At 37.2% G+C, this 12911-nt stretch overlaps 2 protein-coding genes across 2 annotated transcripts in view; both read right to left on the bottom strand.

Annotated features, from left to right (window-relative positions):
* Window positions 1-9249, bottom strand: part of LOC134838841 (RNA cytosine-C(5)-methyltransferase NSUN2-like) — a 61783-nt gene extending 52534 nt beyond the window's left edge. The window contains exons 1-2 of the mRNA XM_063854125.1: window positions 8885-9249; window positions 8216-8583 (exon numbers count right to left, since the gene is read on the bottom strand). Of these exons, the coding sequence (XP_063710195.1) occupies window positions 8216-8583; window positions 8885-9231 (715 nt within the window). The 5' untranslated portion in view covers window positions 9232-9249. The remainder of the gene's footprint in view (window positions 1-8215; window positions 8584-8884) is intronic.
* A 389-nt stretch (window positions 9250-9638) lies between these two features.
* The window catches only part of LOC134839129 (heterogeneous nuclear ribonucleoprotein H2-like), a 46486-nt gene continuing 43213 nt past the window's right edge, over window positions 9639-12911 (bottom strand). The window contains exons 9-10 of the mRNA XM_063854572.1: window positions 9896-10031; window positions 9639-9819 (exon numbers count right to left, since the gene is read on the bottom strand). Coding sequence (XP_063710642.1) covers window positions 9788-9819; window positions 9896-10031 — 168 coding nt within the window. The 3' untranslated portion in view covers window positions 9639-9787. The remainder of the gene's footprint in view (window positions 9820-9895; window positions 10032-12911) is intronic.

Genomic DNA, 12911 nt, shown 5'->3' with positions numbered 1-12911 from the left:
GGTACCGAATTTAAGTTCATCCTTGACAAATGCGGTTAATTCGAATATGTATTCGAATCCATCGAAGTTAGAAGATACCTTCATCTGACCTTGTTTCGTTTTAACAACAGTCGTTATGTCAATACCATTTACTGTGAGATCCACATCTCTTCCTGAACGATTCAGACATTTGACTAATTTAGCCGATATCCAGGAATGACTAGATGCTGAGTCACACAATGTTAAACAATCAGCACTCTGGAAATCGGTGGAAACTTGGAGCTTGATTATGGGCAGTCACCCTTTCGATGTTATGATTGATGATTGGTCGTTCGAGATTGCGCAACTTACATCCAACGGAACGGGATTAATGTCTGCATGATTCGAACTTGCGTTTGGTCTATTCTTGCTGAATGATTTTCGATCAGCGTTTGTGCTCTGACGCTCTGCAGATTGACTTATCCGGCTCTGCATTAGATCTTGTTTGACCAGCGTTGGGTCTTGTATGGCTATCATTTTTGTCCGGATTTCGACTCGGAAAAATACGTTCAGCACCATGGAGAAGTACACTATGGGTGCTAGTGCAACCTGGTTTGGTGCATTTCTTTGCTCTGGGACATTGTCGGAATGCGTGGATCCCTTATAAGCAGGAGAAGCACAATTTGTTTTCCGCGGAGAATTTTGCACGTTCTGTTGGGGTTTTCTCCTTAAACACAGAGCACTTCCACAAGGCATGTTTCCCCTTGCAGAGGATGATACAAGAAGGATATTCAAACTTTTTCTCAACTGTACTTGTCGAGGCAAAAACTCTGGTTACAGCTTTAGTTTTGGATGGCTCTTCGACTTTGGGCTTTCCAGTCATATTTTTTATTTGCTCATGAGTTTCTGCTTTATATTTTAACCAATTGTTAAAGTCAATTAGGTTGGAGCGTGACCAATTACGTTTCACGACAAAAAGTGACCACGATTCTCTCATGTTTGGTGGATTTTTCGAAAGAGCTTGATTTAACAAAGAGACGCTTTTCAAATCTTCTTCATAATCAAGAGACGACAGCCACTATACTTGAAATGGTCATCGAGAAGCTAAGGATGTTCTCAGAGTTGTGCATTCGAAGCTGCGGGAAACTGGACAACTTATCAAGGTGGCCGTAATTACGTTTTGTGGCTGGCCAAACTTTCTTTCTAGAGTTTTCAGAGCATCCTTATACATTCTTCCACTGTATGCGAACTCTGCTATGGCTGACTTAGCTTTTCCCGTGACTTATGTTTTTAAATAAGTTAACTTCACATCATCGCTTCGGGACGCTGCACCTACAGTACTGCAAAATTGGCCAAACCATTCGTGCCATTGGAGCGGATTGCCATCGTACTGGGCCAGCTTCCATTCTGGAAGGGGATCCTTCTTTGAGACTGACAGAGCTTGGACTAAGTCATTCAGTGTCACGGCTTGCGGTTGGGGAGCTGGTTGCAACGACGGCAACGTGTTGCTAGGATCAGCTGCAAAAGGTTGCTGCTGATATTTGTAAGTGTTTTCAGCTGATGCGTTGTTATTGGGAAACCCATAGTAAACGGTACCACCACTTGATACGTGCGGGAATTGTTGCTGAGATATTGGCCTTACGGATGAAAAAACACCAACTGATGGGTTCGTGTTACCATCACTTGTTACCCCAGTGATACATTGGGCGACTGCGGGTGTCCACTGGGACATTAGTGGCACATTGGGTTGACTAATAACGGCAGACTGTCCGCTAAACGGATTGCTCACTGAAGCAGGGTTGCTATACACGTTATGTGATAGCAAGTTTTGATTTCTGCAGATTAAATTTGCAGGTGTTTGTGACAAAATGGCATGGGGGGTGTATCCAGAGTATTGATTGGAGATGGCGGGCATGTTTCCAACAACTCGAGAATCGTTATTAGAGTTGTTGACGGGGAGATGTTGAATGGAAGACGAAGGATGAGGTACAGAGAAGTAACAGCATACCGGAGTATTGGTAGCTGCTGTTACAGCTGGATTAAAAAATGACGATGTATTGTTTTCGCAAAGTGTAGCGTTATTTGAAATAAGTGATGACTGCGTTTCGTGCTCAAGTTTAGTGGACACAGCGTGCTTGATTCCATCGCCATCGCTGAAGGAGACGGTTGGTTGATAGGGATAACATTGTTGATCACAATCAAAAGTCTGATTCGGCAACGATCGCCGAGGTGAAGCTCCCGCTGTGGACACATTTCTGTGTTGATGCGAACCACTTTCTATATTTATACAGGTTTCAAACTTTGAAGAAGACGGAACTACCTCGGGTCCTTTTTCGTTTTCTAATGCATGATCAACCCAATCGTTTACCCTGTCAGAACGACGATCAACCGAAGACACCAGCTCGAGATGCTGATCTATTTCAGACTCTTCGAGGTATTCAGTTTCAACCATTTTTGCTTCAGCTACTTTAATACGATTTTCTTCGCTTAATAGTTCCATTTCAAGCCGACTTTTTTCGATTCGTGCTCTTAACGGTCAATTTCAAATTTAATTTGTTGTTGTTTTCGTTCCATCTCAATCAGAGGCTGTTGCTCTTCGATGATGGCTTCCTGTTGTTTCAGTCTTAAGGTTGCTTCATGTTGTTTTTGCAACTTTTCTCGCTTCATCTTCGCTAGGAGCAGTTCCTTGCGGCGCTCACTGGGTGTCAATGATTTCATTGAGCTTTGCTTACTCGACCCGGATTTTGCCGATTTTGATGAAACTTTTGATCGACTAGTTTCGCTGACGCAGACCTCTGAAGCTTGATTAGATTCCATATGAGCGCGAGCCTTACCAGTTACTTCATCGTTAACTTTAACTATCCTATCCCACCATGCAGCCAACTCCGTTAATAATTTGCTAGGTTTATCGGTTTTATTAGCTAATATCACAAGTTCATCATTTTTAGCTAATGCTTTTTTCGAGAATACTCTTGCAAGATTCAATTAAGGCGTTTATTTTTGTTTTCCGAATCAGTCCCTCTAAACTCTCAGTTATGCGACTGTGAACTACGGAAAGCTCATTTTCTAGTGATGTTCGACCATTCATCAATCGTCGATATTTTAACTCAATTTGTTCTGTCATTTTGGTTACTTTTAAACGTGTTCACTTCTACTCAACCGCTCAACTGCTCAGTTTGAGAGAAAAAAGGGAATAATTAATTTAAGACCTTAACTTTAGTATCAATAACTTATATTATGACTCATTAAACAATATCACACATTAGAGAAGCACTTTATTTAACTCCTAGTTGCTGCTCAGCATTTCTTCTGTTTCGATTAGCTTGTCGCTTGCGTTTTCCTGGCTTAGGAGTATTTTTCTTTGAAATATTATACTTCAAATTCTTGCTATAACGCCTAAGGATCGTAAACGTTTTCAGCGAGGGATCCTGGTGTAGTTCTAAGTACTTTTGCATTAACTCAGTGAGGTTCTGCTTCCTTCTGGATATCAAGTCTGTTACTATATTAATAACTAATATACCTGACTCTTTCAACTTACTATATATATCTTCCGTGCCTACACGTTTACAGTAAACGATTGCATAAATATTACCTTTATAGTTTAAAAGAATCTTCTTAAGCTGGTTAGGAGATAGTGCGTTTAAGTTATTACTACGGTGTCGACTAATAGAGTTATTAACGGCGCCGTGCCAAATAACAATGTCGGTTCCGTTTAAGAGATAGTGATCAAGTTGATACTGACGAGTTTTACGGACGTTTACTGCGTTATGGTTGAAACTTAACCCGGGAATGGCTAAGCACGATTGAGATACACGCTTTTGCGAAGCGGGGGAAAGCATTTTCAAAGCGTGGTGCAGCGAGCTAGCAGCTAGTATGAACAGTTAGGGAATTGAATCAACTTTAGAGAAGGGAATCAAGCAAACCGCGACCTGACCTCCCGCAACACCCTGAGCTAACAAGGTTGTAGCAAAAGGTAAGACGATTTCACCGTTTTCTTCCCGTTTTTTCACGCTTTCACCCAACGGTTCAAGTTCCAACAGTCCCCTGATGCGTTTGCGAAATTTTGAGTTTTTTTCTAAAAAGACCAAAATTTCGGCAAAAAACTCGACTCGGTCGTTTTCGATACGGTGTTGAGCTTACAAACACGGTGTTAGGATAACGTAATTAAGGTTTATGAGGCCGGTTTATTTTTCTAAACCCACAGAAAATTTTCTGATCAGGTTTTGGTATCGAGAAAAATTGGGGGTTACGATTTTGCCATCAAAAAACCTCGTATCAGAATTTAAGGCATCAAATCAGCAAGTTAGCACAAATAAATAAAGTTTTGGTTTTTTAGTCTTACAAGTTTTGTAGAGGCGTTCACCGGTAGAATCCAAAATACACGGAAAACTTCGGGTGTTGAGAAAAAATGGATGTCCACAATCCACAATCAGGATACCTGAAAAGGCCTCCCCTTCTACTAACTGGGACGTTTCGACTAACTGGGTCGTTTCGGCCAATCGGGTCGTTTCGGCCAATCGGGTCGTTTCAGTCAATTGGGTCGTTTCGGCCAATTGGTCACCTTCTGACAAATTTTGGCTAATTGGACACCTTTGGCCAATTCGGCAGTTTCGGCTATTGCACCATTTCAGCCAAGTGGATCAAGTTGGGACAAATTTCAACTAATTGGACAATTTCGGCTAATTCGGATACTTCAGGGCAACTTTCGGCTAATTGCACAATTTCGGCCAATTGCGTCGTGTTTGGACAAATATCGGATAATTGGACACTTTCGGCCAATTGGGTCTGTTTGGACAATATCGGTTAATTGGACAATTTCGGCCAATTGGGATACTTTAGGGCAACTTTCGGCTAATTGCACAATTTCGGCCAATTGGGTCGTGTTAGGACAAATATCGGATAATTGGACACTTTCGGCCAATTGGGTCGTGTTTGGACAAATTTCGGCTAATTGGTCACTTTCGGCCAATTGGGTCGTGTTTCGACAAATATCGGCTAATTGGACACTTTCGGCCAATTGGGTCGTCTTTGGAAAAATTTCGGCTAATTGGTCCCTTTCGGCCAATTGGGTTGTGTTTCTACAAATATCGGCTAATTGGACACTTTCGGCCAATTGTGTCGTCTTTGAAAAATTGTTCACGAATATCGTCCGGAATATCTAATGTCCGGGTCGGCGGACCAAAATTTGCCGCACTCCCGTATCCTGTAAGATCTAAAAAACCTGGTTCAACATCTGTAAAATATCAGCAATTTAAGCAGATAGTATGAAGAAAAAGTAACATCTGAAAACAATGAGTTAAACATTTTTCGGTTAACATTTTAGCAATACGCTTTTCAACAATCTCAAAAATCTATAAACATTTTTGATGGCAAACTGACCTTAATCGGACAAACCAGTAGTTTTCAAGGCCTTTTGTCAAAGAAAATTTAATTTTAGCTTTTTCACTTTCGCGCTATAATGACGTCATTATTTTAAGATTAATTTAAGCGCGAACATTTGCCACAGTTGTAAAACTCCAATCTCTATACGCAGTGAACATGTGTTTTCTCACAATTTAATCATTTCTGCTTATTGCCAAGAATTTAGTTTGAAGGAGACGCTCGAATAGTTTTCATTTATTAAGAGTAAAGAACGTAACGTAGTAAAGACTCTTATATAGGTCTTGTTAATTTTTTTTGTTTGTTTTTCCTTTTCAGGAAAAGTCTCTAATAACTACAGATGTGCATTCATACATATTGATGCATTTATGAATGCACTTGAGTATATATGCACTTTTTGAGTTCAATTGAAATTCATCTGCTCAAAGTAACATAAATAGCACTCTCCAAATACGAACGTGGAAATGGCGCAAAGAAACGTGAACGAATTCTATTTTCGCAAGTGGAATTTAATTTGAAGATTTTTAGCGGAATAAAAACTTTAACTATTGATCCAGTTTTCTCTAGTTGGGTTCATGTTCTCTAAAAAGCGCCAATCATAAATTATTCTAGAAATTCAGAGAGGTTAAGGGGCATCCATTATTTCTTTGAATTTCTAAATTTAAGATTTTTTCAACAAATTCAATGTTTTTTATGTTAACTTCTGTTCATTACTCTTTTCCAATATTCGATTGGCTATGTTTTATTGTTTATCGTGTTGTATTTTGTTTACACAACATAACGCCTCTAAAAGGAGTAGTGTTTTTTCTATCTTTAAATAACTCTGATTTCTTGTAATTCTTAGTTTTGATTCGGTTTCATGGTACCGGCCTATGTTTTTCTTGGATAAATTACTTATGTTGCCTCAATATTAACATGATGTTGGTTATTCATTTGAGTGTTTGGAGTTATGGTATATTGGCCTAATCAAAGCAAAATTTTATTTTATGCTCTGGTTCAGAGGTCTAGGCTAATCATTTCCCATTTATTAGTTTGTTTTTGGATTAAATGTTTTGGGCTTGAAAAAATAACGGTTCAAAAATCAACGTTGGGCCACAACTTTTTAAGGTTGTTGTTCTTTTTCCCCATTCGATTATGCAAACAGCTATAAAAGTAAGGGTAAAAATTACTGCTAGTGGTAGTTAGGCAACGCCTGCAAAAAACAGCGCTAATTTATATAAGTATACTACAATACGAATAACACCAGCAGGTATAGAATTGACTGATTGTTCATTTGTCTGAAAAAGTAACACTCAAACTCTGCTGTTCAGTAAAAGGAAAAACTACATTTTTAAGTTTTAAGAGTAATGAACGTAGTGAATACTCTTACACAGGTCTTGCTGATTTTTTTATCAGGAAAAAGTCTTAAAACACTGATGCACATAGGCATAATGCCCTTTTTCAACTCAATTGGAAGTCATCTGCTGAAAAGAACGTAAATTGCGCTCTCCAAATACGAACATGGAAATAGCGCGAAAAAAACTTGAGCGATTTTTAGTTTTGAAAGTTGAATTTAATTTTTAGATTTCCAGTGGAATAAAAACTTTACCTGTTGATCCAGTTATCTCTAGTTGGGTTAATGTTATCCAAAAAGCGCTCATCATAAATTATTCTAGAAACTCAAAGAGCTTAAAGGGCATCTATTTCTTTCTTTGAAATTTAAAAGTTGAATTTTTTTAAAGCAATGCTTTATTTAAACTAGCTTTAATCTGTGCCATTTGTTTTTTTTTCGATATTGATTATAGTGACTGTCAACCATTAGATGTGTATTCGAATACCTTTTGTGCTTTCTTTCATCAAGCTGGCGGGAAAAATCAAAAAGTTAACTTAAGAGGACTCGAAAAAAATTTATTGAAAAATAAGCTTTTTATAGCATCCGAGCAAAGTTTACCGCCGGGTTGATAAAAAATGCTTGTAATCACCAGCAGATTTAGGAGGGAGCAATACGAAATTAAAACCGTCGAATTAAACTTGAATGTCAGCTTCATTTTTGTTAGTGTAAATTTTTATCGGAAAACAACTTCAAACTTATAATGTACCAGACTTTTTTTGTTTTCTCGCACGTGTAATAATGTTCTTTATAGAAAATGCATTAGTGGATGTAAGAGGTAGTGGATTCACGATGTTGGAGAGATTTGCCGAAGGTTTTCTCCCAGATAAGCAAGTTATTTTTTTAAGAGACTCGGCTCGGGAGCCCCCCCCCCCCCCCGTTAAGATTATGATTAGGACATTGCTGATATCTAAAGAATTAAGATCTCCTGCAGAAAATTAAGAAACTGAGGTTGCAACTTCTTGAAAAAACTTTTTTTCTCAGTTTTCTTCTCTGTTAGCAGATTGCACGGCTTATTAGATGGGCTTTAATGTAATTTGTGCCGCATTTGAAAAAAAAATTTCTCAAAACTGTTTGTCATACAATTTTCATAAATGACAAATTTTCAGTCATACAATTTCTATTTATGACAAAAATGTTTGTCATACAATTTCGATTTATGGGAAAATGTTTATCATAGACTTATAATTTTAAATTACTATACATTTCAAATTACTATAAAATTTTCTGTACGTATGGAATTGTATGAAAAGAAATTTCCCATTTTTGAGAATTGTATGATAAGCATTTTTGGTCAACCCGGGTAGTTAGTACTTACTAGCAGTAACAGCCAACAGTTCAATTTGAACTTAACGGGTATTGAGCATTTCAGTAGCAAAAATTAATCAAATTATTTGCTGAACCCGAAAAGAAGCATATAGTGCGATTTGATAGCGCTTGCTAATCGCAAGCGTAAAGAAAGCTGAAAATTAAAATTCAAACGGCGCAAAGACCATTTCTATATTTTACCTGGTTCTTTGTCAGAAGGATTCTCCGGTTCCACGTCCAGATTAGGCATCGTGATCGCGTTGTGATTAGTCACTATAAGACATGGACTCCCGAGTCTCTTCAGGTTATGAGTCATCGTATAACATCTGGGATTACTAGAATCATTAGCCACAATCAGACCAGAGGGTGTTTTTGAGTCCCGGTGCAGCAAGTCAATCAACTGGCTTGTTTTTGATCCGGGACTGGCACACATGTCAAGTACATAGTGGTTGGGTTGCACGTCCAGTAGCAAGGGTGGGATTTGGCTGACTAGTTCTTGTCTCACGAGGTTCCCGCAGTCTGCTTCGGTCAAGAGGAATTTGTGATACTCTTTCAGAAGCTCGTTACTTCTAAATATGAAAACACATCTAAACTCATCATCGTTTGTACCTCTGGCAAAAACTCTGAACTGTGTGAAAACCTGGAAACTTATCATATTTAAAACTCATTTTTTGAATACCAAGAAACAAATTAGGCTTTTATCACTGCTATTTCCATCCACTTTTATCACTGCTACTTATTTCAAAAAAATGTATTACTCAATGAGCCACTGAACAAGTTTCCTAAATCGGTCCGAATAAAATAATGTCGCCGTTATTCACCAAATTTTGAAACCAAATATTTTCAACGTAGAATAGCAAAATTACTCGCCTTATTTCAGCGCGACTTATCTGATGCTGCCATGACATGCTACGCGGATACCAGGTGGTTTTAAATGGCCTCGGTATACTTTCAGGCAGGCCATCAATGAAATCTATCATCATTCTCTTCGACAACAATAGCGCAGTTTCACAACTGCCAATAAACCGGTACGATAGTGGCAACATTTCCTTCAAAATGTTCAAAAAGGAGCTCCATTCTGATTCAGGGACTATTTTCTGACACTTGTAATATTTTGCAAAAAACGTGTTCTCCTTAACGACTTCTTTCCAATTTGATGGCTCCAGAAGGTGTCCTTGGGGATCAGGAGGCTTGTAAGGCTTTCGTTTTTTACCCATCAAAAATAATCTGAAAAATGTGCTGGAAATTTTTTGAAGTTTTCTATTAACCTAACCTAATTTACGAAAACTGGATCCCATGTTTTTTATTCAGCATGGAAATCTAAAGTTCCCTATTTGAAGTTAAAAAACAATCACGCCTTTTCGCTCCATTTGCGATTTGTAATTGGAAAGCGTAATTTCCCATCGCAAACGAATTAGAAGTGAATTTAAAAAGAAATCCAAAGAAAGACCGAAATATAATTTTAAGCTTGGAGACATTTTGACTTTTCCCTTAAAAAAACAAATGAAGAAAGCGCACTACCTAGATTAGTGTCTTCACTTCGTTCATTGACACTGTAAGCCTGCAATAGATTTTGTGTTGATCTCTCATCTCTCATCATTTCAGGTTAATATTAGAAAACTCATTCAGATTCTAGGAAACTTTATTCTTTAAAAACATCCAAGATTAAATAATCACATCAACACAACAGCCAAAAAATATATATGAAACAAGCTGCCAATCAAAAGATGGATACATTAAGTAGAACTGTTTGTATATATCCTCTTGTCTTCTTTAAAGTCTCTTGATCTCAACATATCGATGTTCTGAAACACATTTATTCAAATACAGAGTTGAAAATCCAACAGTTATATTAAAGAGAGAAAAAACTGAAATTCGTACTTATGTATTGGCGATTCATTTTCTCAGCGTCATTCATCTGATCACGAGTGGCAAATTCCACAATTGCGTCTCGGCTTTTCCCATTCGGGTCCCGGCGAAGATTGACAGTTAAGGGTCGTCCAATTTTGGAGAAAAACTAAAAATAAAAACTTGATTAGTTCAGACGAACCGACCTTTTATTTGCCATCGAGTAGACCCATGCACTTTTAAGTAAACAATTTCAATTATTGTGAAAACAATTTTAAGAAAGCAATTACTGTTATCTAGCTAGAAATGTTGCCTAACACTCGAACATCGAGCGCAGATCATCAGCTCGTAAAATTGTGGCTACTAGCAATAAAACGTTTGTAAATCAGATTCTATTCCATGTAAGATTAGAACTTTTACAGCAAAATGAAATCTCATGAAATCTCACTTCGTCGAACTTTGCAGCCCGTTTTCAGGCACCTCTAATCCTTTTTTTAATTTTTGATTTTTTTTACTAAAGACAACCACAGATTGATTATTGAAGCTATTTGGGACAAAAAAATACAGCATAGCCAACATAACGTAGAAAAGGATCAATGAACGCAAAGAAACAGAAAAACTGACTAGTTTCTTAAAAATGTCATCTTTCAAATTTCAAAGAAAAAATATATGGTCTTACAGCTCTTAGAATTACAAAAACGATTTATGATTGGCCTTTGTCTGATAAATTTTACCCAACTTGAGAAAACTGGAGAGTTAGCTCAAGTTTTAATTCCATTGGTAAATCTAAGAATTAAATTCCACTATCGAAACTAGAAGTCGCTAACGTTTTTTGTGACAGTTTCTCTTACCTAAATGGAGAGCGAAACTTGCCTGCTTTTAAGCAAGCGAACTTGAATAGAATTCAAAAAGAGCACATATACCTAAAGCCATTCATAAAAACATGAATATGTTGAATGCACTGTCATTAAATATTAGAGCATTTTGAGACGTTAGCTGCAAAAACAAAACTAAAAAAAAACATCACGACCTATATAAAAGTCTGAACTATGCTATGAACTACAACTACATTTGACAGCATAATTTTTTTGTATCTCTTTGAGTTTCACCTCTATTTCCTTAAATTCAGTAGTTCAAAAAACTTATGATTGAAAACTTACGAAATCTGGGTAAAACTTTGAACCAAAAATGAATTTTTGAATTTTTTATTACCCTTTCTATGCACAGGTATCCATTTATTTGAAATTCTCGCACTGGAACATTTTTAAACATTTTTCATTTACAGCTTGCTGAATCCATGTTCGATTGCTTTCTTTTTTCAAAACTTCATTAAACAATTTTCAGAAATTTGAACTCTTTTTCTCCTGTTTTGAACTCCTAAAGATATTGAATCTTTTACGTAGTTACTTTTTTTTTTGTTTTATATCGTTCATTCTCTTAAATTTTATTTTGAAGCAAATAGTTTTAGTAAAGGCTTAAGTTTTTTGCATTTCCGAATTGAATTTTAACTGTTGACGCATAAGCCATAACTCCTTATTGTAAAATGGTTTGACAAAAGCGTTTTATGCTGTTTGTGATTGCTTTTTACCTTGAAATATTCCTAGCCCATAATACCAAGTAGGCTATAGAATCAAGTAAAATAACATCTCAATCATAGCAAAAATGCCAATTGCTCCAAGGATAAAGGTTATTGCAGCGACAAACGGTTGATCAATAAGAAGTGAATTAATGAGATTTGAGTGATAGTTCCAGAAGTAATTCAGATCAAATAAATATGGTAAATCAACCGCACAAAATTGCTCGAACCAATGACTGAAGGTCATGTTTTACCAGCTAACTTAAACAAAAATCGGGAAGTGATTTTTCAGTTTGAACCGAATGAGAAAGAACCATTCCAGTTCAGTTACGAAAAGTCACCAATACCCCGCCTTTCAAATAAGGTGGTTCCTAGTAAAATGTCTCGGAAAAAAGCTGTTTTCTTCAAAACGTCTGCAGGCATGTTTGCTGCTGGCAAGAAGATTAATGTCACCTTCTTCTGTTCAAGTAACTCTCGAAGGAAGTGTAACTTTATGGCAAAATGCTTCGTCTTTCCGTGGTTCATTGAAATTTTACTAAGGGCAAAACAAGCTTAGTTATCAACGAAAACTTCCGAGGGCCTAATAAAAATTAAGCCTAAGTCGCTAAGTATACCCTGTAAATGAATTCCTTCCTTTAATGTTTCGACCACAGCATTGTGTTCTGCTTCGGCTGTTGAAGTTGATACACAACGCTGAAGTCTGCTAGATCAAATTATTCCACCTGAGTTGTCACGGAGCTTTAAACGATATCCTGAGGTACTTCTCCTATTGTCTTTATTTCCAGCCCAGTCCGCATCCGAAAAGGTAGCAAGATTGAACGCTTTATCCCTCCTACATACTAAAGGTAAACTTTTTGTTCCTAGCAGATATCTTAGACAATTCTTTCCGGCTTTCCAATAGTTTTCACCTGGGTTTTCCACAAAAGAATTAAGGTTTGCTGCAAAGCAAATGTCGGGTCTACTTGATAGGGCTCAGAAATTTGGACAACTAACAAGTCCTCGATAGTCACATTTTTTCATATTTTCTTGTTCTATGCTACCTTCTAAAGGACAATCTTCTTTTGTCAGTTTTTCGTTTTCAGCAAGAGGGGTTGTTATCGGTTTTGCTTCGGTCATTTCAAATCTTGATAACCACTTTTCAACATAATTCTCCTGACTTATCCTCATTTCGTTTCCTCAGTAATCAATTTTCATTCCTAAGAACCATTTGAGATCACTTATCTCGCTTATCTCAAATTTTTCAGAGATTTTGATGTCAAACCAGCTACAGAAACTTTCGTCCGCACCACAAACCACTATATCATCAAACCACAAGCAAATTAAATCTTCTATCTCTCCCTCAATCCTCTTAACAAACAAGCATTAATCAAAAACTGAATTTTCAAAGCCTAACTCCTCAAGGTAGCCTTTTAGAGTCCTGTGCCAGTTTCTACCGGACTGCTTTAGTCCTTAAACACTTTTCTTCAGAAGACA

Source organism: Symsagittifera roscoffensis, chromosome 2 (genome assembly GCF_963678635.1).
Source record: "Symsagittifera roscoffensis chromosome 2, txSymRosc1.1, whole genome shotgun sequence".
NCBI classification, from domain to species: Eukaryota; Metazoa; Xenacoelomorpha; order Acoela; family Convolutidae; genus Symsagittifera; species Symsagittifera roscoffensis.
Note: the sequence above shows the minus strand (reverse complement) of the source record. Positions and strands in the feature narration are given on the sequence as shown.